Consider the following 23,394-nt stretch of genomic DNA (forward strand, 5'->3'; position numbering starts at 1 on the left):
GGGGAGTGTGTTGTAAATTATGGCATGTCTGCTTCCGCCTGCCAGCCGCCCATCGTCATTCCGTTGTTTGTAATTTGTTAATTTCCCGCATTTAGAAATTAATTTTCACTTCATGCGCCGCCAAGCAGACAACAGCAGACAGGCAGAAGAGTTGGGCCCCCGCCCCCCCCCCCCCCCCCCCCCGGCCCGCGCACCAGTCCACCCACCTGGCGAAACTTGCGCCGCAATTACGAGTGTGTGTACCTGTTCCCCTCCCCCTCTGGAGGATGGTGGAGCACGAGTTACATTTTATATTTAAATTTGTGCAACTTGTCTTCGCTGTTGTCGCTGTTAATTTTTAAGCAAGAGGTCGGGCAGGTGTTTGCCAGGCGAAGCCATCTAATACGAGGCTCGATGGGAGGCGCAAGTATTTGGCGGAGATGGAGAAAAAGAAGGCGAAGAAAGAGCCGCCGAAGGAGCCGAATCATTGTGCCAAGCCGAAGGAGGAGAAGGCTTCGAAGGAGAGTGCGTGCGGCCAGGCGAAGCCTAAGGCTTCGAAGGAGAGTGGCTGCGGCCAGACAGAGTCTAAGGCTTCGAAGAAGGACTCCTGCAGCAAGCCGGAACCGAAAGCTTCTAAGGAGAGTGCCTGCGGCAAGGCAGAACCTAAGGCTTCGAAGAATGACTCCTGCGGCCAGGGGAAGGAGAACAAATCTTCAAAGAAGGACCCCTGTGCCGTATACCAAAACTTCTTGGGCGATGGCAAGGGGAAAAAGAGCAAACAAACTCAAGAACCAACCAGCGGGAAATCGGTGGCCAACAAATCTCCAGCGCCAACCTGTGAGACGGCGGCGGACAAAATGGCGACGTTGCAACAACAACAACAACCCGAGAGCCAGATCGCCAAAGGGGCGCCGTCAGCCAACGAAATAAGACAGCCAGTGGACTGGAATGAAATGGAAAGCCTCTTGAGCTGCATGGTAACCGGCGTGAAGGTGGCATGCGTCACCTACAAGAAGCGGAAAATCTTCGATAAATTGGCGGCGGCACGCGACAGAAGGCTGGACCATGAAGAAGCAGCACAAAACATGATATGCGCAGCCGGTGCCGCCCAGTTTAGAGTGCATAGAAAGCAGTTCAAAGTTCATGCAAGCACAAAGCAGCGTATATTCAAATAACAACAGAAGATTGAGCAAATAAGCAGTCCAAAGAGCATTAACAGGCAAAGCAGTGCACAGCAACAGAGAAAACAACAAAAAGCCCCGTCGAAATCGAAAGCAGTGTACATTTTATAGGAGATAGGTTAGGTTAGGTTAACCCGGACGGCCCTCAGCGGGGCCACGCATAGGCCAATATGGCCCTTAGTTATCCGGATGGGGGGGTGTATGAACCGTCGCGGTAGTGTTAATGTGGTTTTAAAAGTCCCCGAGAATCGAGGTGTTTTTAGCATAGGCCAGCAGTTCCTGTGGCGTCCTTTTGGAGGCATCTTCCACTGATGCCAACACTGGGGCGGCCAGGTATCTCCTCCTTGCCCTTGAGAGAGCCGGACAGTTGCAGGTGAGATGTTCCAGGGTTTCGATAGCCCCAGGTTCCTCACATTTCCTACAACTGTCTCTGTTGGTGATGCCTAGCTTTGCTGCATGTGCAGCAGCCAGACACTGACCTGTTAGTATTCCCACTAGCAATCTACAGTCCTTTCGTGGTAGGTGCAGTAGGTAGTGGCTAAGTTTCTCGTTGCGCTCCTTGCACATTTTCTTCGAGGTTCTGCAGGTGGTGGTACTCCTCCACCTGCTATCAGTCTGTGATCTAGCCTGCTTCTCTAGATCGCCTTGCAGCGTTCTGAGGGAGACAGGCACGTTCTCGGTTCTCCTATTCTCCAGCCCGACGCCTTCCTTAGCTAGTACGTCCGCCGCTTCGTTTCCTTCGATGCCCTGGTGGCTGGGAGATAATCAATATCTAAATATATGGGCACTATCCGACTCCCATTGGAATGGATAATCGATTGCCCGTCTCCAATAACTCATTGTTTTGGACATTTTAAGCAAAACTTTAATGCTGGGAAAAGTCAGGGGGCCATCTGGCTCCTTCTACCACTACTATTGTTTGGGGCTAACAAATGCTCCGCTAAGTAGAGCTGGAGCACAAGCGGGATAATGATGGGGAGTGAGAGAGAGAGAGAGAGAGAGAGGGAGAGAGAGAGAGAGAGAGAGAGAGAGAGAGAGAGCGACTGGCAACAAACAATTGTCGTCACCGCTTGTCGGGTTTATTGTCATCCATCACGAGGGTGGGACAAGCCAAGGGCTCCGGTGCCCCGACAGTGGGGGTGGGGGGGCATGGTTTGTCTTGAAGCACCCACCCGACCGATTTGTGATCGCCATTGTCAGTGGCACCTAGCAAGCAGTCGGGGAGTCGGGAAAGCCAGAGAGTTTGCTCATTCACTGGATCCCCTATCCAGAATCCGTGGTCCTGCACTCATTTAGACATTCTGCTGCGCACTTGGCATTGCCTCTCCCTTTCTCCGTCTGTCGCTTTTTCCATTTGCTGCTGTGGCACAAGGATTTGTCAAGGATAAAATACTCGAGGGCAGTCAGTCGACATTGTAGTCGTCGCCGTCATCCCAGTCGTTGCTTCATCATGATTACGTTTATGAGTATGTAGCGACAGTTGTTTCTCGTTTCTTTACTCTCCGCCACCCCCTCCCCCCGCCACCCACAATATATTGTCATCATGGCTGCCTTTTCCCCCTCGACCGCCGCGTTGGCTATTGATTTTGCGCTAAGAAATGCCTTCGAATGCGGATCCTAAGTGCAGCAAGGTATGGCCTTGGGCCCTCAGCAGCAGTGCGGTAGGGGGGCGGGGACTATGTGCCACATTAAAGAGCGGCCTCAAGGTTGTGTGCTCGGCTGTAAGGTGGAATTTCTGGCCACGATTTGCTCTGCTTTCGTTTTTGCTAATGGCAAAAATTCTACACAATAAGCGGAACCGCATCCACAGCGAGGACCAGGACACAGACACAGCTGTGGTTGCCAAAAAATTATATGCCGCTGCGGCCGGCGGTTTGTTAAACGAAAATCGTGTGGCTGTGGCTGTGGCTGTGGGAGCCACACCGAGGGAAAACTGGTTCAGTGCACGGAAAACTGTCACAGTGCCAGCAGACGAATTAAAGCCAACTTACCTAAAATACAGTTTACAGCGCTGGGGTGAGGCCTCCCTCCTCCGACGGAAGCCCCCAAACAGCAGTCAAAGTTCGGGAAAACAACAAGCAGAGATCCCTGCCGTGGAATGTTACATCGTCTTGAAGCACTTGAGAAAGTTTTGGCTTCACTTCCGATGGCTGCTGATTTCCCGAGAAGTAGAAAGCCCCACCTTGCCACCTTACCCGGCCACGGGCTCCCTCATCATGAAAGGTTAAAGACGGCTGCTGTCAGCGACGAAGGTCACTCCCACTCCCACTCCCAACCCACACGCTGCCACTGGCACTCTCCCATTCCCCATTCCCCTGTCGCTGTCGCTGTCCTTTGTTGGGTCAAGCGTGCAGCAGGTAAAAGTTTCGTGTGCCACAGATACGAGTGGGGGAGACACCACCGTCCCGGTGCTTAATAGCAGAGCTCGGCATGGACCCAGGGACCAGGGGGATTCCCGGGGCACAGTGGGGAAGCAGAGCGTAAAAGTTAAGTGAAACGAAACACGTTAATCGCCTCTGAGAGTCTGGCTGGCTGGAGAGAGAGAGAGAGAGAGAGGGAGAGAAACCAGAGTAAGCTCCAAGGAGCGCCGCTGTTAAAGCTCGCGTTGAAAGTGAAATTCCCGTCCGGGCCTTGGCAAGTTGGCAGCTCCCGTGTTCTGGCCTCGTTGGTTGTAATAAAATGATATCGTTGGCTTAGTTAAGTAGCAATAAACTGGAAAAACGCCGCCTCCAGGAGTAGTCCCCTCAATCACGGCGTTTCAGGTTGATATTAAGTTATTTAGGCTATTTAGGCGCCAAGGCCACCTTCCCCTTGGTCTGGTCATTAAAGCCAAATTACGGTATATTAAGTTACCTTTTAGTTGGGGCTGAAAATTTCCTTGTCCCTGTCTCCCTCTGTCGCTCGCTGTCTTTTTTTGGGGGGTATACAGTTTCAAAGGTCCCCAACGACCCCGCACAAAGAATGAAAGTTCATTAAAGTTTCGCATTGATTTATGTCCGAGTTTGCGGCCTCCAGCCAATAATCGGGATCTCAGAGCGGGCGACGCGGCGACTAATTAGCAGCCCCAACCCCAAAAGGCCATCCCATCCCCAGATAAAAACCGAAGAGAGCGTTGCACTCAACGATGAGAATGTTTTCCACCAAGGAGGACACGCGAAAAGCACACCAAAAAGAATAATGTATCACTTCGTTGCGACTTACTTCCACTTAATTTATTTTCGGTTGCTTTTACAAAAGCCCAAAGAACGACAACAAGCCAAGGCCAAGAGCCGACAAATGGGCCAAAAGAATGAATCGCAAATACTGTTTGTGTGTGTGTGTGTGTGCCCCACAGTTAGTCAATAAAGTCGGCGCACAGCAAACAGAGGAATACAAATGAGCATAGGGGTATATTCGATTTGTGGTGACGTCCAGAAGGAAGCGTTTCCGACCCCATAGTGTGTATACATATATATTCTTGATCAGCATCACTAGCCAAGTCGATTGAGCCCTGACTGTCCGTCCGTCCCTATGAGCGCCTAGTGCTCAGAGACTATTAAGGCTAGAGCAACCAAATTTGGTCTTCACGCTCCTGTTAGATCTCACTATTGCCCGTGTACTTCCAAATTTCGAACGACCCTCTTCCGCCCCCACAAAGGACGAAGATCTGTGGCTTCCACAAGGAAAAGGCTTCTACCAGATTGCTGAATCTGGATCAGATCGGATCATTTTTATAGCCGAAACGCAGCGCCCGACGACACGTTCAGAAATGTTCAGACACGTTATCTCTCTCTCTGATTTCTGTCGTATAACAACAGAAAAAACAACATTCACCTTTCATTTCATCGAACTTGTACCAACTTGTACGAACTACTTCGTCGAATTTGTTGTGTTCGACGAAAATTCGCCTCTGGACGGCCCTGTTCGAAACAAATTCTTTGTTTGACAGTTTAGAATGCTCCTGCAAATATGTTCGATAGTTTAAACAAATTTTTAAGACGGAACATTATGACTTTCCGCTAGCATTTTGCTATGTTCGTTGTGATGTTCGATACTGTATCAAGGAAATACTTATTACGACAGTCGATTAGTATTTAAATAACAAAGATACAGTATATATGTACTGTATGGCTAGTGGAAATACCAATGGTCATTTATCGCATAAGAATCATCGATACGAGAGAGATGCAGGCCACATTCTAAATGGCGATCACGAGAGACGTTACAGAAGAGTTATCATAAATCAACGGGTTTGTGTTTGCATATAGATACAGTTCACCCACACAGCGATATTAGTGAGCACAATCCCCGGGTTTGGACGGCCTACAATACCAATGTTCGTGAGCGTTCATTCGTTCTTTTAGATCCTTCGTTTTTGTTCAAATACCGAAAAAACACCGAAAGATGGATACAAATGAACGATTAAGATAAACTTATTCATTTTATTTAGTCCAGTGAATGCAGTTCTTTGATGAACGACCCAACACTAGTAAAGGAATTAATGGGAAAAGGGGGATATCCGCTTGTACGCGATATTTATTGGGACTTCTCTCGCTCTATTGATTATCTCTCGGATTCCGATACTCTCAATAATTTCAACAAAACACCTGTGGAGATAATGTTTTTTATCCCCAATCGGCCGACTAATTATTTCGAATTAAATAAAACTCGGCGCAGAAATAAAATTACGATATGTTTTTTAATGCGTGACATCCAAATTGCAAGTGTGGCTTGCCTGCCCTTTACATTGCCGCTCCGATCGCTAAGCGCAGCTTCGCTCGGCCGACGTCGGTAGGCAGACGCAAAGCGGAGATAGCGAAGAGCGAGCTGGCAGAGAGCGTTTAGCAGGGCAAGCAAGCGCAGAGCTTTAAAAATCAAATGAGTGACATAGACATAAGTAACAAACAAAATAAGCGGCTGAGGGCCAAGAATTAGGTGCTATTTGGCAAGCAGCTAATCGGCTGGGATCTGCTCCGAACATTCACCCCCCGTTGGAAGGCAAAGGCTTTCAACAGATCCATCCTGAAGGGGCAGAACCGCTATTTTTCCAACGGCCCTCTTGAAAAGGCCTTTTTGAGTGCGGATGACGGCTACTCTGATGGTTCCATTTTTTCCTGGGATGACGCTCTCAATGCGGCCAAGCGGCCACCTTAATGGTGGCAGCGTTTCCTCCTTGATCATGACGAGCGCTCCTAGCTTGATGTTTGGAGACGATGACCGCCACTTGGTCCGCTCCTGAAGAATCGAAAGATACGCCGTGCTCCATTTTCTCCAAAACGCCTGCTTCATTTGACACAGCCGCTGCCATCGACTAAGTAAATTGACCCGGAGATGCGCCACATCTGGCTCGTCGAATGCAGCTTTCGGGGCTCCATTGAGAAAGTGGTTTGGCGTGAGCACATCTAGATCATCGGGACTTTCTGTAATTGCATAAAGCGGACGGGAATTTAACAAAGCAGAGATTTCACAAGCCAAGGTCTGAATTTCATCAAGAGTAAAAGTGTAGGTCCAGACGATGCGATGAAAATGATATTTAGCTGCTTTAACAGCCGCCTCCCACAAACCCCCAAAATGAGGTGAGTCGATTCCACTAGAAACGCAGAGATGTGACACAGCCGACGTATGAGGATCGCTGAGGAACATTTGCCGAAGCTCCAAAAGCTCATTTTTTGCTCCTACAAAATTTGTAGCGTTGTCTGACCAGATGATTCGAGGTTTGGGACGTAGACTTATAAAACGCCTTAATGCTGCCAGAAAGGGTTCTGTAGATAGATCCCGAACGACTTCCAAATGAGTTGCTTTGGTGCTAAAGCATACGAAGACAGCGATGTAACATTTGATAGGAGGCCTGCTTCTGACTTCCGACTTGTGATAAAAGGGTCCGCAAAAATCAACGCCCGTTGTGTGGAATGCTGGATTAGTCCTTACGCGATCCGCAGCCAAGTTTCCCATGATATGTTCCCTCAGCACTGGCTTCAAACGAAAGCATCTAACACATTTGCGAATGATTCCCGCAACATATTTGCGTCCACCAATAGGCCAGAATTTTTGCCGAAGCAGTCCGAGCAATCCTTGCGCTCCTGCGTGGAGAAACCTTTCGTGAAAGAAGATAATAATAGAGACAGTGACAGGATGTCCCTTAGGAAGCAGGATCGGGTGCTTCGCGTCGTAGTCCAATTCGGCATTTTGGAGGCGGCCTCCAACACGCAGCAATCCAAAGCTATCCAGAAAGGGATTCAGTGAGGCCATCGTGCTTTTTGGGGGTAGGGCCTGTTTGCTGGCGAGGGCCCTTATCTCTTCCGAAAATTGTTGCTGCTGTATTGCCCTTATGAGCAAATGCGTACCATTTTTGATGTCGATTACGGTAAGTTGACCCTTCGACCGCGCTATGCCTTTGTCCTTGAGAATGTAGAATCGATATATGTAAGCAAAGACGCGCTGCATGGATCCGAATGAGTTTTGAAATTTGCAATCTTACGATACATCCCTTTCGTTTGAAACAACCAATGCTGCATGACGACGTTCTGGTACATCGGTCGGCAATTGCAAGCCTGCAGGCCACTCTGAGCTCTCAAGACGCAAGAATGGTGGTCCAGAGATCCAAAGGCTGCTATCCATTAGTTCAGCGGGCGTGGATCCACGTGATATGATGTCGGCAGGATTCAACTTTGTGGGCACGTGATGCCAAGTCATTCCAGCGGTGAGCTCCTGAATCCGCTGAACTCGATTAGAAACAAATATATTAAAATTCAATGGTGATTCTCGAATCCAGGCAAGGGCTATGGACGAATCCGACCAGCAATGTATTTGGCATGGAGCTGATAATCCCTTAACTATGGTGGACACTAGTTCGGCTAATACGAGGGCAGCGGACAGCTCAAGCTTGGGGAAAGTCATACTTTTCAAGGGCGCGACTCTGGATTTAGAGCATAAGAGATGACTTTGCACAATGCCAAGAGCTTCCGAACGCATGTATACACAGGCGCCATATGCTGCTTGGCTCGCATCACAAAACGCGTGCATTTCTAATCTGGCTTGCTGCCGAAGCACGTAACGTGGAAACTTAAAGTTTTTAACCATCGACAACTGCGAAGTCAGCTCAATTCAAGTCGTATGTAGATCCTGGGGCAGGCTTTCGTCCCAATTCAACTTTAGGCTTTCGTTCCATAGCGACTGCATAAATATTTTAGCTTTTGTGATGTTGGGAGAGATGAGCCCTAGAGGATCGTAGAACCTAGCTAGTGTAGACAGGACCGAACGCTTCGATATTGGGCCTGCAGCGGTTCCGACGTGAGCGAAGCTAAACAGAAGATTGTCCGTGGTGGGATCCCAAACTAGACCAAGCGCCTTGGTTACTTCAGTCCCGTCATGAAAGGTAAGGAACTTTTCGCGATCCGCCTCCGATAAGCCTTCCAAAGCAGCGGGTTCATTGGAACACCATTTACGTATGGGAAAACATCCTTTCGAAAGTAGCTCCTTTACCTGCTGACGAATCTTGATGACAGAATCAATGCTGTCCCCTCCAGATATGAGATCATCGACATAGAAATCTCTTCGAACAACATCAGCGCCAAGCGGAAAATGCAACTCTTCATCATTTGCCAATTGATGCATAGCACGAATTGCTTAGAAAGCGGCAGGTTTGGTTCCGTAAGTAACAGTCTCCAACTTGAACACCTGAATCTCCTCCTTCGGGTCATTGCGCCATAGGATGCACTGCACGTGCGTATCGGGATGGGAAACGCGTACACAGTGGTACATTTTGCAGATATCGCCACACAAGGCGACTTTAAAAAAGCGGAAACGAAGCAGAGTTATCAGAATTTTAGGTTGGATGGTGGGTCCAGCCATTAGCGCATCATTCAGTGACACTCCAGACGCTGTTTTGGCAGATCCATCGAACACTACGCGTAATTTGGTGGTTGTACTATCCTGCTTGTGGACGCAATGATGAGGCAAGAAGTACTGCGGGAGGTCTGACTGCCGCGAAGCTGGCGACATGTGTCCTAAATCACGATACTCCTGGAGAAACTCCATATATTTTGCCTTAAGCTGTGCATTTTTTGCTAGCTTCCTCTCCAAATTGAGAAATCTACGTAGCGCCTGCTGATACGATTCTCCTTATTCCTCTAGACTGAATTTGGTTGGCAAACGCACGGAGTAAGCTCCGGACTCTAGGCGAATGCAGTTTGTGACGAAATGCTGTTCGCAATGAACATCTTCCTCCGAAATTGATGAGGGCGAATAATCTCCATCGACTTCCCAAAACCGCCTTACAATATCGCACAAATTAGTCTCGCAAGCGGAGATGACAGGGGGATCTTCAACGGCTGCTAGCGCCGCACGGGCTTTCTCAGAGTTTTTAATACTTCCTGACACTATCCAGCCAAGTTTCGTCTTCTGCAATGTTGGCAATTGGTCTGACAGTCGAATCTGTCCAACGCACATTAATTCGAAAAACAAACCAGCACCTATCAACAGATCGACACGCTGGGGCTTGGCGAAATTAGGATCAGCCAGTTTTAGATTATTTGGCATTGGCCAATCCTTTGCGTCTAGGCCGAAGTTAGGCTGCATTCCTGTGATTGAGGCAGTGATAATTGCAGAGAGGAAACCGCGATAGCTTTCGTCTTGAGATTGCAGGACGATGTCCACAGCCTTGCTGGATGGTAGAATTGAACGGCGATTTGAACGTGAGACGGGTGAGGATCTAACTGCAGCTGATTGGCGAGTCTCGATGTTATAAAGTTAACCTGAGAAGCGGAATCTAAAATGGCACGACATGGAATAAGCCATCCAAAACTGCCCCTGACATATACGATTGCAGTAGCTAGCAGCACGTTTTGGCTATGCAGAGATTTTTGACTCGAGGGGGGAGGGCTAATATATTTGCTTGCTACTAGGGCACTTGCAGGATCATGCTGGGTCGATTCCGTGCTCGGCGACGGCAACTCAGCGTCAGCGCCCGACTGCATGTGGAGCAGTGTGTGATGCTTGGCTTGGCAATTTCTACATGCCCCTGACTTTCAGCGTTGCAATGAATGGCCTTTGTTGAGGCAGTTTAGACATAAATGGCGCTTCTTCACCTCCTTGTATCGAGAAAAAACAGGGAGATCTATAAATGCCTGGCATCGGGATATGTAGTGATCGGAGGATTTGCAATACTTGCATGTTGAGCTATTATGATCGTTAATGGAGGTGATTAGGGTGCTAGGTTTACTTTCTCCCACCTGCTGGCTAGGAATTGTTACCATAGCCGATCCCAAACTTTCCAGCATCCGACATCTTGCTTCCAAGAATGAGGCCATGCTTGACCACCGAGGCAATCCTGACGTCGGCAAGTTCTCTTCCCATTTCTCCTTGGTCTTGTGGTCCAATTTCGTGCCTATGATGAAGATCAGCAACCCATCGGAAATCTCCTGCGGGGTCGCCCAGGTCTGAAGTGCAGGCAAGTGCGAATTGATTTTATCGCTGAGCGCGCGCAAGCCGATAGCCGAGCCCTTCTCCACCCCTTGCAGCCCGAAAATAGCCTTGACGTGTGCCTGAAAATGTAACAGTTTATTATCGAATCGCAACATTAGTAAATTCAACGCCTTGTCGTAATTCTCCTCAGAAAGTTCCAAGGAACGAATCGTATCCAGCGCAGCACCATATAGACATCCACGAAGATATTGGAATTTTTCGATGATTGGTATACGATGGTCTTTGTGCACCATTGTCGAAAACATCGCGTGGAATTCTGGACAATCCATGTAGCTCCCACCGAATCGCGGAAGCTGCAAATCGGGCATTCGAGAACGGCCTATACTATTATAGGCGAACAACGACGAATTCCCCTCGAGAGTATGCCGAGCCGTTGAATTGGCAACATTTACGGTTTGAGCAGCCATCAACTCCCGCGACAGCCTGGACCTAACCTTGACATAAACATTCGAAAAGTCCAGCCGGGCATCATGGGCTAACTGCAGGAAATCCAGCCTTTCAAGGCTCGTTTTAGCGGCATCGAAATCCGCATTCATTCGCTCGATCTGCTCTAAGCGAGCTTGAAGTTCTGCCTCATCTAACTCGCCAAGCTCTTCCTTGGTGAGAAAGCGATCCATGGCCTTTAGTTGGCGCGCGATGGACTCGGCTTGTGCTTGTAGAAATCTACATCACTCGGCATTGCTGCGTTCGCGACATTGGTAGGCTCAGGTGCTGCCATGTTGAGGTTTTAAAAGAGTCACTCAGCACGACCGAAAAAGACACACTGTATACGTATAAACGTGGGAACCGAAAGCAAAGGGATTACAGCTAATGCCTTTAGCTGTGCGAGCTGTCCGATTCCGCTTTGTACTCCGCTTGTGTGTATTAGTGAGTTCGCTGCACTGCCTACCGCACTGCACTGACCGAATTGTCGCGACAGAGAAATTAATAGCCAGCAATGCGTGTATGTAGGTGTATGTAAGTGTGTTTTAGCACCGAATTGTGCTTAACCGCCGAAAATTTGCTAGGGCTAACGAATGTCGATCGCGAATGATTATTAATTGACACTGCAACTCAGAGATCAAGTCGGGGTCACCAAATTTTATGTGGAGGTAATGTTTTTTATCCCCAATCGGCCGACTAATTATTTCGAATTAAGTAAAACTCGGCGCAGAAATAAAATTACGATATGTTCTTTAATGCGTGACATCCAAATTGCAAGTGTGGCTTGCCTGCCCTTTACATTGCCGCTCCGATCGCTAAGCGCAGCTTCGCTCGGCCGACGTCGGTAGGCAGACGCAAAGCGGAGATAGCGAAGAGCGAGCTGGCAGAGAGCGTTTAGCAGGGCAAGCAAGCGCAGAGCTTTAACAAACAAATGAGTGACATAGACATAATTAACAAACAAAATAAGCGGCTGAGGGCCAAGAATTAGGTGCTATTTGGCAAGCAGCTAATCGGCTGGGTTCTGCTCCGAACAACACCATTAAACAATCAATCAATCAAGTGAAGGGATTCCTCCTCTATATTGCTGTAGCCCGAGAACGTCTTGGGCAGGCAGTCGAAATTATGTAATAAGAGACAGAAAGAGAGAGGGAGGGAGAAAGTGTCGGTTGATGCACTGCCTTCGAGGCATCAAATCGAGTGAAAGATGATAATAATTGCATTGCATTTTAAATGCGAGTGTTTGTGGCATGCATCGTCATCCGATTAATGGCCATTTAATGGCCTTAACTATGCATTTGTTTGTTTGATGTGGGACCAAAGGCCAGGCAAATATTGTGAAGCGCTGCATTTGAAAAACCAAACAAAAAGGTGCCATCTCTATGGAGAATCCTTTGTGGCCCAAAGATAACTGCCGCTAGAGCAGTGCACAAACTTCACAAGCCCACTGTTTGCCATGTTGGAGTGTAATTTTTATACCCGATACTCAAAATGAGTATTGGGGTATATTAGATTTGTGGTAAAAGTGGATGTGTGTAACGTCCAGAAGGAATCGTTTCCGACCCCATAAAGTATATATATTCTTGATCAGCATCAATAGCCGATTCGATTGGGCCCTGTCTGTCTGTCTGTCTGTCCGTCTGTCCGTCTGTCCGTCTGTCCGTCGTTCCGTCTGTCCGTCCGTCCGTCTGTCCGTCCCCTTCAGCGCCTAGTGCTCAAAGACTATAAGAGCTAGAGCAACGATGTTTTGGATCCAGACTTCTGTGATATGTCACTGCTACAAAAATATTTCAAAACTTTGCCCCGCCCACTTCCGCCCCCACAAAGGACGAAAATCTGTGGCATCTACATTTTTAAAGATACGATATATGTTCTAGATCGTAAAATCCCAATCAGATCGTATAATTATTATAGCCAGAATCAAGAAAACAATTTCATTCTTTCTCGCTCTGTCTCTCTCTAACACACAGGTTTCATGGTCGGTTTTGCCAATTGCTAAATATGAGTTCAAGGATCTCAGAACCTATAAGAGCCAGAGCAACCAAATTTGGTATCCACACTCCTGTGATACCGGATCTTGACCGTTTCGTTTCCAAATTTCGCCACACCCCCTTCCGCCCCCCCAAAGGACGAAAATCTGGGGCATCCACAAATCTCAGAGACTATTAAGGCTAAAGTAAACAAATTTGGTATCCGCACTTCTGTTAGATCTCACTATAAAACGTATATCTCACAATTTCCCTCACAATTGCTGAATCTGGATCAGATCGGATCATTTTTGTAGCCAAAAGCAAGAAATCAATTTGCAGTGGCTACACAGCGCCCGACGTCACGCTCAGACTGATTTTCTGTCTCTCTCGCACGCACTCTTTGTCGTGTCGTTTAAGATTAGCGGCGTCTGCCGAAGGAGAGCCATACTGACTTAGTATCGGGTGTAACTGTAGAGTTGCGGTGTCCGCAGCAACTCACAACGTTCCCCCTCGTTTTTCGTTCCTTTTTGCTCTTTTTTTCCCTTTTCCTTTTTTTCTACTTTTGTTCACGGAACACCTCTGTGCGCGTGGCCGACATCGCAATGCGGACCGCCGTCGCCGTTTCCGCGGTCTGCGTCTCTGCTGCCGCCGTCGCTCACCAGCTTTTTCACCCTCCTACCCACGAGGAGAATCTAGGTCTGCGCGCGGATCACCGCCGCCGGCCACTCCTCCCGTGGGATCGCCGTCCAGTGGACCGTGGCTGCCGGTGCCGAGCTCTGCCGTTGCAGGGCCGGCCGCTTCGGTCCTGCACGGGGCTCCGGGCAGGAGGCCTGCCGCTTCAGAGCCGGGCGCTCGGCCGCCGTCCACCTCTCCGGTGCGGGCCACACCCACGGTCCGCGCTCCCACGCCTCGACATCCGCGAGTTCCACCTCCGTCGGTGCTGTCGCCGCCGTCGCTGCTGCCTCGGCCGTTGCTGTCTGGGCCGCCGTCGCCGTTTCCGCGGTCCGCGTCTCTGCCGTCCGCGTCGCCGCTGGACCGTCGCTGTCTGGACCGCCGTCGCCGTTTCCGCGGTCTGCGTCTCTGCTGCCGCCGTCGCCGCCCCTGCCGTCCGCGTCGCCGCCTCCGCCGTCGCCATTGCTGCCGCTGCCTCGGCCGTCGATGTCTGGACCGCCGTCGCCGTTTCCGCGGTCTGCGTCTCTGCTGCCGCCGTCGCCGCCTCTGCCGTCCGCGTCGCCGCCTCCGCCGTCGCCGTGTCTGCCGCTGAGGTCGTGGGGGCGGGTCCGGGGTCCCTCCTCCGCGGGTCCCTGTTGTTGCTGCCGCGTGGACTCTCCTCCCACTCCCGGGCGCCGGCCTCTGGCTGGGCTTCGCACGGGGCGGGCCCCGAGGCCCACGTGATGTGCAGGGTCTGGTGGTGCCACACCATCCCCTGGCGCACGGCGGTCCGCACCTCCTGCGATACGTACGGTCCCATTACGGCCGCATCCGGTCCCCTCCACTGTGGTTGCTGCTGCCACTGCCCCTGCCCCTGCTGCTGGTGATGCGGCTGCTGGTGCTGCTGCTGCTGGTGCTGCTGCTGCTGGTGCTGCTGAGCGGTGCGATAGGAAGGGAACCATAGAGAATAAAGTGAAATGTAACGAATATAACAGAAACATAGCCCGACCACCAACAATCTATACACTAGGGAACCTGGAGGCCCGGGGCTTCATCTTCTCTGCCCTTCCTCCCGCCTCTTGCCCGAACCTGCGTGCTTCCATCCAGTAGTTCGTAGCCCGACAGGATCCTGAGGCCGCTGTCCGGCGATTGCCTAGGCGTTCTCGGTGACACCTGTCGGCGTTCCCTCCGCATGATTCCCTCCCGTAGTTTGTGACCCCGCAGGGTCCCGAGGCCGCTATCCGACGATCGTCTAAGCGCCCCCGGTGACGCCTGTTGGTGTCTCGCCTGATCCCCGTAGTTCCCTGGGTCCCGAAGGGGCTGTCCGGCGATTGCCTAAGCCCTCTCGGCGATACCTGCCCTGTATGATAAAGATTTTCGCAGTAATGTTTAGCCCGACAGTGTCCCGTGAGTGCTATCCGGCGATTGCCTAAGCGCTCTCGGCGATACGCGTCGGTATTCTCGTACTCGTAGTAATTCTTAGTTCGGCGGTGTCCCGTAAGTGCTATCCGGCGATTGCCTAGGCACTCTCGGCGATGCTTGCAGGTATCCCTGACCCTCGTAGTAATTCTTAGTTCGACAGCGTCCCGCAAGTGCTATCCGGCGATTGCCTAGGCATTCTCGGCGATGCCTGTCGATATCCCCGACCCCCGTAGTAATTCTTAGGCCGACAGGGTCCCGTAAGTACCGTCCGGCGATAGCCTAGGTACCCTCGGCGATACTTGTCGGTATTCCCGCACAGCAAAGTTCCCCCTTCCGCGTCGTAGTAATTCTTAGGCCGACAGGGTCCCGTCAGTACCGTCCGGCGATAGCCTAGGTACTCTCGGCGATACTTGTCGGTATTCCCGCATAGCAAAGTCCCCCTTCCGCGTCGTAGTAATTCTTAGGCCGACCGGGTCCCGTAAGTACCGTCCGGCGATAGCCAAGATACTCTCGGCGATACTTGTCGGTATTCCCGCATAGCAAAGTCCCCTTTCCCGCTTCGTAGTAACTCTCAGGCCGGCAGGGTCCCGTAAGTACCGTCCGGCGATAGCCAAGGTACTCTCGGCGATACTTGTCGGTATTCCCGCATAGCAAAGTCCCCTTTCCCGCTTCGTAGTAACTCTCAGGCCGGCAGGGTCCCGTAAGTACTGTCCGGCGGTAGCCTAGGTACTCTCGGCGACGCCTGTCGGTATTTCCGCATAGCAAAGTTCCCCTTTGCCGACAGGGTCCCGTAAGTACCGTCCGGCGATAGCCTAGGTACTCTCGGCGATACTTGTCGGTATTCCCGCACAGCAAAGTTCCCCCTTCCGCGTCGTAGTAATTCTTAGGCCGACAGGGTCCCGTCAGTACCGTCCGGCGATAGCCTAGGTACTCTCGGCGATACTTGTCGGTATTCCCGCATAGCAAAGTCCCCCTTCCGCGTCGTAGTAATTCTTAGGCCGACCGGGTCCCGTAAGTACCGTCCGGCGATAGCCAAGATACTCTCGGCGATACTTGTCGGTATTCCCGCATAGCAAAGTCCCCTTTCCCGCTTCGTAGTAACTCTCAGGCCGGCAGGGTCCCGTAAGTACTGTCCGGCGGTAGCCTAGGTACTCTCGGCGACGCCTGTCGGTATTATCGCATAGTAAAGACCTCCGTATTGATTCTGAGTTCGGTGGGGTTCTGAAGGCGCTATTTGGCGAAAACCGGAGTGCTCTCGGTGGAACAAACTGCCACGTCCCACGATACGATCGCTCCCGTCCGCGGGACTGCTGCCCCGTCCCCCATTGTCGGTCCGAAATACGGAGTCCCGGCAAATTATAAATATTACTGTAATTTCGACCCTGGAGTAGACTGAGATATGTACCCCAGCCCAGGATCGCTTCCTTACAGATGGCGCCCGAGTAGGGACTGTACCATGCGCATGTACCATGGTACTGTACAGTACATGTACGGGTGCGGGTCCTTCTCCATCGTCCTTTTGCTTATTTACAGACTATTGCCATTGATATGCGGACCCTGTTTTTGGCCAAAAAGAAATGCCTTTGTTTGCTGCATGTGGCATAGAATATATTGTAACGAACCTGCTTTTTGGTTCGCTTGAGTTTGCTGGGCTCGCTCAACGGTCGGCCGGTTCGTCGCAACGTATTTTTATTGTTGCTCCCAACGACAAATGATAAGACCTTCCTTTTCTTTAATCGAATTTCGCTTTATTCGTAATTATATTAGGACTTAGAGCTAGATGTTAGAATTTCACTTATCTACGGATCTCCACCACGCGTGGGCTCTCGTCGGGTGTGGCAGCGTTGAGGCTAATGATTGGGGCAATTTGACCTCCGCTATTGCTTTGGCCCGCCACTCAAATCCGCACTCTACGTCTCGCACTCCCCTCTTAGCTTCCGCCGGCAAATGTGGAGCACCTCTTAACTTAGACTCACTCTGGGGGCAGGCGGGGCCTGTCTTCCTGTTGCTATTCCCTTCACTGCACTTCTTCGAACCGTACCAGGTATCACTCTTACGTTTCGGCGGGGTTTCAACGTGCGCGCGCAATCACTTATCCACGGAAAAAGAGCCCCGCTTCGTCGCCGCAGCCTCCTTTTATAGCCCTTTGACGGGCCCCGGCTCGGCGTCGGTAGTTTTCCATCGCCGTCTCCTGGTTTCCACGGCCTTCGTAACGGGGCCTGGCAGGTTTCTCTCTCTCCGAGAGCGGGACACTTCTCCTCTCGGGGCCCTTGGCCTCTTCGCCGCATCCGGATATCCGTGGGTATCTGGACTGGCCTTTTCCTTATCCGGCCAGCCATCAGCCTTTATCCGACCGTCCCACCGCCTTTATCCGGCTGTGCTTTGGTCGAATTCGGCCTGTGGGAGCCGAGGCTCCTCACACCCACCTCTTTCTTCCCGAAGCGGAATACTCCCGTTTTCTGCGACCTTGCGACGGAGTGTGACTTCCCCATTCAAACGGCCCTATTTTACGCGCGCTCCTTATTGCATCTGGGATCACGGGCGCCCTGGCGCCCTCTGGCGCCTTTGCTCGGGCGGCTCTGCCAGCCCTTGCAATTTTCTGGCTGGGGCCGAATCCCCGCCTATCGATAAGGTGTAGGGGCGTTTATGCGATCCACTCAATATTTCTCCCCAGTAACTATTCCACTTCTTTCTTTTTCGTCTTCTCTTTATTCACTTTCTTCCCGCGTGTTTTGCCCTTTTTTCCCCCCTTTTTATACCCGATACTCAAATTGAGTATTGGGGTATATTAGATTTGTGGTAAAAGTGGATGCGTGTAACGTCCAGAAGGAATCGTTTCCGACCCCATAAAGTATATATATTCTTGATCAGCATTAATAGCCGAGTCGATTGAGCCCTGTCTGTCAGTCCGTCCGTCCGTCCCCTTCAGCGCCTAGTGCTCAAAGACTATAAGAGCTAGAGTAACGATGTTTTGGATCCAGACTTCTGTGATATGTCACTGCTACAAAAATATTTCAAAACTTCGCCCCGCCCACTTCCGCCCCCACAAAGGACGAAAATCTGTGGCATCTACATTTTTATACCCGATACTCAAAATGAGTATTGGGGTATATTAGATTTGTGGTAAAAGTGGATGTGTGTAACATCCAGAAGGAATCGTTTCCGACCCCATAAAGTATATATATTCTTGATCAGCATCAATAGCCGAGTCGATTGAGCCCTGTCTGTCTGTCCGTCCGTCCGTCTGTCCGTCTGTCCATCTGTCCGTCCCCTTCAGCGCCTAGTGCTCAAAGACTATAAGAGCTAGAGCAACGTTGTTTTGGATCCAGACTTCTGTGATATGTCACTGCTACAAAAATATTTCAAAACTTCGCCCCGCCCACTTCCGCCCCCACAAAGGACGAAAATCTGTGGCATCCACATTTTGAAATATACGATAAAACCAAAAACGCAGAATCGTAGAAGATGACTATATGTTCTAGAGTGTAAAATCTCAACCAGATCGTATAATTATTATAGCCAGAATCAAGAAAACAATTTCATTCTTTCTCGCTCTGTCTCTCTCTAACACACAGGTTTCATGGTCGGCTTTGCCAATTGCAAAATATGAGTTCAAGGATCTCAGAACCTATAAGAGCCAGAGCAACCAAATTTGGTATCCACACTCCTGTGATATCGGACCTTGACCGTTTCGTTTCCAAATTTCGCCACACCCCCTTCCGCCCCCGCAAAGGACGAAAATCTGGGGCATCCACAAATCTCAGAGACTATTAAGGCTAGAGAAACCAAATTTGGTATCCGCACTTCTGTTAGATCTCACTATAAAACGTATATCTCAGAATTTCGCCCCACCCCCTTCCGACCCACAAAGGACGAAAATCTGTTGCATCCACAATATTGCAGATTCGAGAAAAATAAAAACGCAGAATCATAGATAATGACCATATCTATCAGACTGCTGAATCTGGATCAGATCAGATCATTTTTATACCCAAAAGGAACAAATCAATTTGCACTGGCTACGCAGCGCCCGACGTCACGCTCAGACTGATTTTCTGTCTCTCTCGCACGCACTCTTTGTCGTGTCGTTTAATATTAGCGGCGTCTGCCGGAGGAGAGCCATACTGACTAAGTATCGGGTATAACTTTAGAGTTGCGGTGTCCGCAGCAACTCACAACGTTCCCCCTCGTTTTTCGTTCCCTTTTGCTCTTTTTTTCCCTTTTCCTTTTTTTCTACTTTTGTTCACGGAACACCTCTGTGCGCGTGGCCGACATCGCAATGCGGTACCGGGTACCCCGCTCGCTCACCAGCTTTTTCACCCACCTACCCACGAGGCGAATCTAGGTCTGCGCGCGCGGATCACCGCCGCCGGCCACTCCTCCCGCGGGATCGCCGTCCAGTGGACCGTGGCTGCCGGTGCCGAGCTCTGCCGTTGCAGGGCCGGCCGCTTCGGTCCTGCACGGGGCTCCGGGCAGGAGGCCTGCCGCTTCAGAGCCGGGCGCTCGGCCGCCGTCGACCTCTCCGGTGCGGAGGCGGCGACGCGGACGGCAGAGGCGGTGACGGCGGCAGCAGAGACGCAGACCGCGGAAACGGCGACGGCGGTCCAGACATCGACGGCCGAGGCAGCGGCAGCAATGGCGACGGCGGCGACGCGGACGGCAGTGGCGGCGACGGCGGCAGCAGAGACGCAGACCGCGGAAACGGCGACGGCGGTCCAGACAGCGACGGCCGAGGCAGCGGCAGACACGGCGACGGCGGAAGCGGCGACGCGGACGGCAGAGACGCGGACCGCGGAAACGGCGACGGCGGCCCAGACAGCAACGGCCGAGGCAGCAGCGACGGCGGCGACAGCACCGACGGAGGTGGAACTCGCAGAAGTCGAGGCGTGGGAGCGCGGACCGTGGGTGTGGCCCGCACCGGAGAGGTCGACGGCGGCCGAGCGCCCGGCTCTGAAGCGGCAGGCCTCCTGCCCGGAGGTTTTGGTTTTGGTTTTGGTTTTATCGTATCTTTAAAAATGTGGATGCCACAGATTTTCGTCCTTTGTGGGGGCGGAAGTCGTCGGGGCGAAGTTTTGAAATATTCTTGTAGCAGTGACATATCACAGAAGTCTGGATCCAAAACAACGTTGCTCTAGCTCTTATAGTCTTTGAGCACTAGGCGCTGAAGGGGACGGACAGATGGACAGACGGACAGACGGACGGACGGACAGACAGACAGGGCTCAATCGACTCGGCTATTGATGCTGATCAAGAATATATATACTTTATGGGGTCGGAAACGATTCCTTCTGGATGTTACACACATCCACTTTTACCACAAATCTAATATACCCCAATACTCATTTTGAGTATCGGGTATAAAAATGTAGATGCCACAGATTTTCGTCCTTTGTGGGGGCGGAAGTGGGCGGGGCGAAGTTTTGAAATATTTTTGTAGCAGTGACATATCACAGAAGTCTGGATCCAAAACATCGTTGCTCTAGCTCTTATAGTTTTTGGGCACTAGGCGCTGAAGGGGACGGACGGACGGACTGACAGACAGGGCTCAATCGACTCGGCTATTAATGCTGATCAAGAATATATATACTTTATGGGGTCGGAAACGATTCCTTCTGGACGTTACACGCATCCACTTTTACCACAAATCTAATATACCCCAATACTCAATTTGAGTATCGGGTATAAAAAGGGGGGAAAAAAAGGGCAAAACACGTGGGAAGAAAGTGAATAAAGAGAAGACGAAAAAGAAAGAAGTGGAATAGTTACTGGGGAGAAATATCGAGTGGATCGCATAAACGCCCCTACACCTTATCGATAGGCGGGGATTCGGCCCCAGCCAGAAAATTGCAAGGGCTGGCAGAGCCGCCCGAGCAAAGGCGCCAGAGGGCGCCAGGGCGCCCGTGATCCCAGATGCAATAAGAAGCGCGCGTAAAATAGGGCCGTTTGAATGGGGAAGGCACACTCCGTCGCAAGGTCGCAGAAAACGGGAGTATTCCGCTTCGGGAAGAAAGAGGTGGGTGTGAGGAGCCTCGGCTCCCACAGGCCGAATTCGACCAAAGCACAGCCGGATAAAGGCGGTGGGACGGTCGGATAAAGGCTGATGGCTGGCCGGATAAGGAAAAGGTCAGTCCAGATACCCACGGATATCCGGATGCGGCGAAGAGGCCAAGGGCCCCGAGAGGAGAAGTGTCCCGCTCTCGGAGAGAGAGAAACCTGCCAGGCCCCGTTACGAAGGCCGTGGAAACCAGGAGACGGCGATGGAAAACTACCGACGCCGAGCCGGGGCCCGTCAAAGGGCTATAAAAGGAGGCTGCGGCGACGAAGCGGGGCTCTTTTTCCGTGGATAAGTGATTGCGCGCGCACGTTGAAACCCCGCCGAAACGTAAGAGTGATACCTGGTACGGTTCGAAGAAGTGCAGTGAAGTGAATAGCAACAGGAAGACAGGCCCCGCCTGCCCCAGAGTGAGTCTAAGTTAAGAGGTGATCCACATTTGCCGGCGGAAGCTAAGAGGGGAGTGCGAGACGTAGAGTGCGGATTTGAGTGGCGGGCCAAAGCAATAGCGGAGGTCAAATTGCCCCAATCATTAGCCTCAACGCTGCCACACCCGACGAGAGCCCACGCGTGGTGGAGATCCGTAGATAAGTGAAATTCTAACATCTAGCTCTAAGTCCTAATATAATTACGAATAAAGCGAAATTCGATTAAAGAAAAGGAAGGTCTTATCATTTGTCGTTGGGAGCAACAATAAAAATACGTTGCGACGAACCGGCCGACCGTTGAGCGAGCCCAGCAAACTCAAGCGAACCAAAAAGCAGGTTCGTTACAATATATTCTATGCCACATGCAGCAAACAAAGGCATTTCTTTTTGGCCAAAAACAGGGTCCGCATATCAATGGCAATAGTCTGTAAATAAGCAAAAGGACGATGGAGAAGGACCCGCACCCGTACATGTACTGTACAGTACCATGGTACATGCGCATGGTACAGTCCCTACTCGGGCGCCATCTGTAAGGAAGCGATCCTGGGCTGGGGTACATATCTCAGTCTACTCCAGGGTCGAAATTACAGTAATATTTATAATTTGCCGGGACTCCGTATTTCGGACCGACGATGGGGGACGGGGCAGCAGTCCGCGGACGGGAGCGATCGTATCGTGGGACGTGGCAGTTTGTTCCACCGAGAGCACTCCGGTTTTCGCCAAATAGCGCCTTCAGAACCCCACCGAACTCAGAATCAATACGGAGGTCTTTACTATGCGGAAATACCGACAGGCGTCGCCGAGAGTACCTAGGCTACCGCCGGACAGTACTTACGGGACCCTGCCGGCCTGAGAGTTACTACGAAGCGGGAAAGGGGACTTTGCTATGCGGGAATACCGACAAGTATCGCCGAGAGTATCTTGGCTATCGCCGGACGGTACTTACGGGACCCGGTCGGCCTAAGAATTACTACGACGCGGAAGGGGGACTTGGCTATGCGGGAATACCGACAAGTATCGCCGAGAGTACCTAGGCTATCGCCGGACGGCACTTACGGGACCCTGTCGGCCTAAGAATTACTACGACGCGGAAGGGGGAACTTTGCTGTGCGGGAATACCGACAAGTATCGCCGAGAGTACCTAGGCTATCGCCGGACGGTACTTACGGGACCCTGTCGGCCTAAGAATTACTACGACGCGGAAAGGGGAACTTTGCTATGCGGAAATACCGACAAGTATCGCCGAGAGTACCTAGGCTATCGCCGGACGGTACTTGCGGGACCCTGTCGGCCTAAGAATTACTACGACGCGGAAAGGGGGTTTTTGCTATGCGGAAATACCGACAAGTATCGCCGAGGGTACCTAGGCTATCGCCGGACGGTACTTACGGGACCCTGTCGGCCTAAGAATTACTACGGAGGTCGGGGATATCGACAGGCATCGCCGAGAATGCCTAGCACTTGCGGGACGCTGTCGAACTAAGAATTACTACGAGGGTCGGGGATACCGGCAAGCATCGCCGAGAGTGCCTAGGCAATCGCCGGATAGCACTTACGGGACACCGCCGAACTAAGAATTACTACGAGTACGAGAATACCGACACGTATCGCCGAGAGCGCTTAGGCAATCGCCGGATAGCACTCACGGGACACTATCGGGCTAAACATTACTGCGAAAATCTTTATCATACAGGGCAGGTATCGCCGAGAGGGCTCAGGCAATCGCCGGACAGCCCCTTCGGGACCCAGGGAACTACGGGGATCAGGCGAGACACCAACAGGCGTCACCGGGGGCGCTTAGACGATCGTCGGATAGCGGCCTCGGGACC

At 51.4% G+C, this 23,394-nt stretch overlaps 2 protein-coding genes across 2 annotated transcripts in view; both read left to right on the plus strand.

The window, feature by feature from the left end:
• The first annotated feature begins 419 nt into the window (after positions 1 to 419).
• LOC117193978 lies at positions 420 to 1,154 on the plus strand. Its single transcript, XM_033398625.1, has one exon. It carries the CDS (start codon positions 420 to 422, stop codon positions 1,152 to 1,154), a length of 735 nt encoding a protein of 244 aa, XP_033254516.1.
• A 1,604-nt stretch (positions 1,155 to 2,758) lies between these two features.
• LOC117193979 overlaps positions 2,759 to 23,394 on the plus strand; it is a 68,461-nt gene continuing 47,825 nt past the window's right edge. The window contains exon 1 of the mRNA XM_033398626.1: positions 2,759 to 2,791. Within this exon, the coding sequence (XP_033254517.1) occupies positions 2,759 to 2,791 (33 nt within the window). The remainder of the gene's footprint in view (positions 2,792 to 23,394) is intronic.

Source organism: Drosophila miranda (assembly GCF_003369915.1).
Source record: "Drosophila miranda strain MSH22 chromosome Y unlocalized genomic scaffold, D.miranda_PacBio2.1 Contig_Y2_pilon, whole genome shotgun sequence".
NCBI lineage: Eukaryota > Metazoa > Arthropoda > Insecta > Diptera > Drosophilidae > Drosophila > Drosophila miranda.

Coding starts and splice junctions, on each gene's coding strand:
- LOC117193978 (XM_033398625.1), top strand. CDS start 420: ATGGAGAAAAAGAAGGCGAAGAAAGAGCCGCCGAAGGAGCCGAATCAT.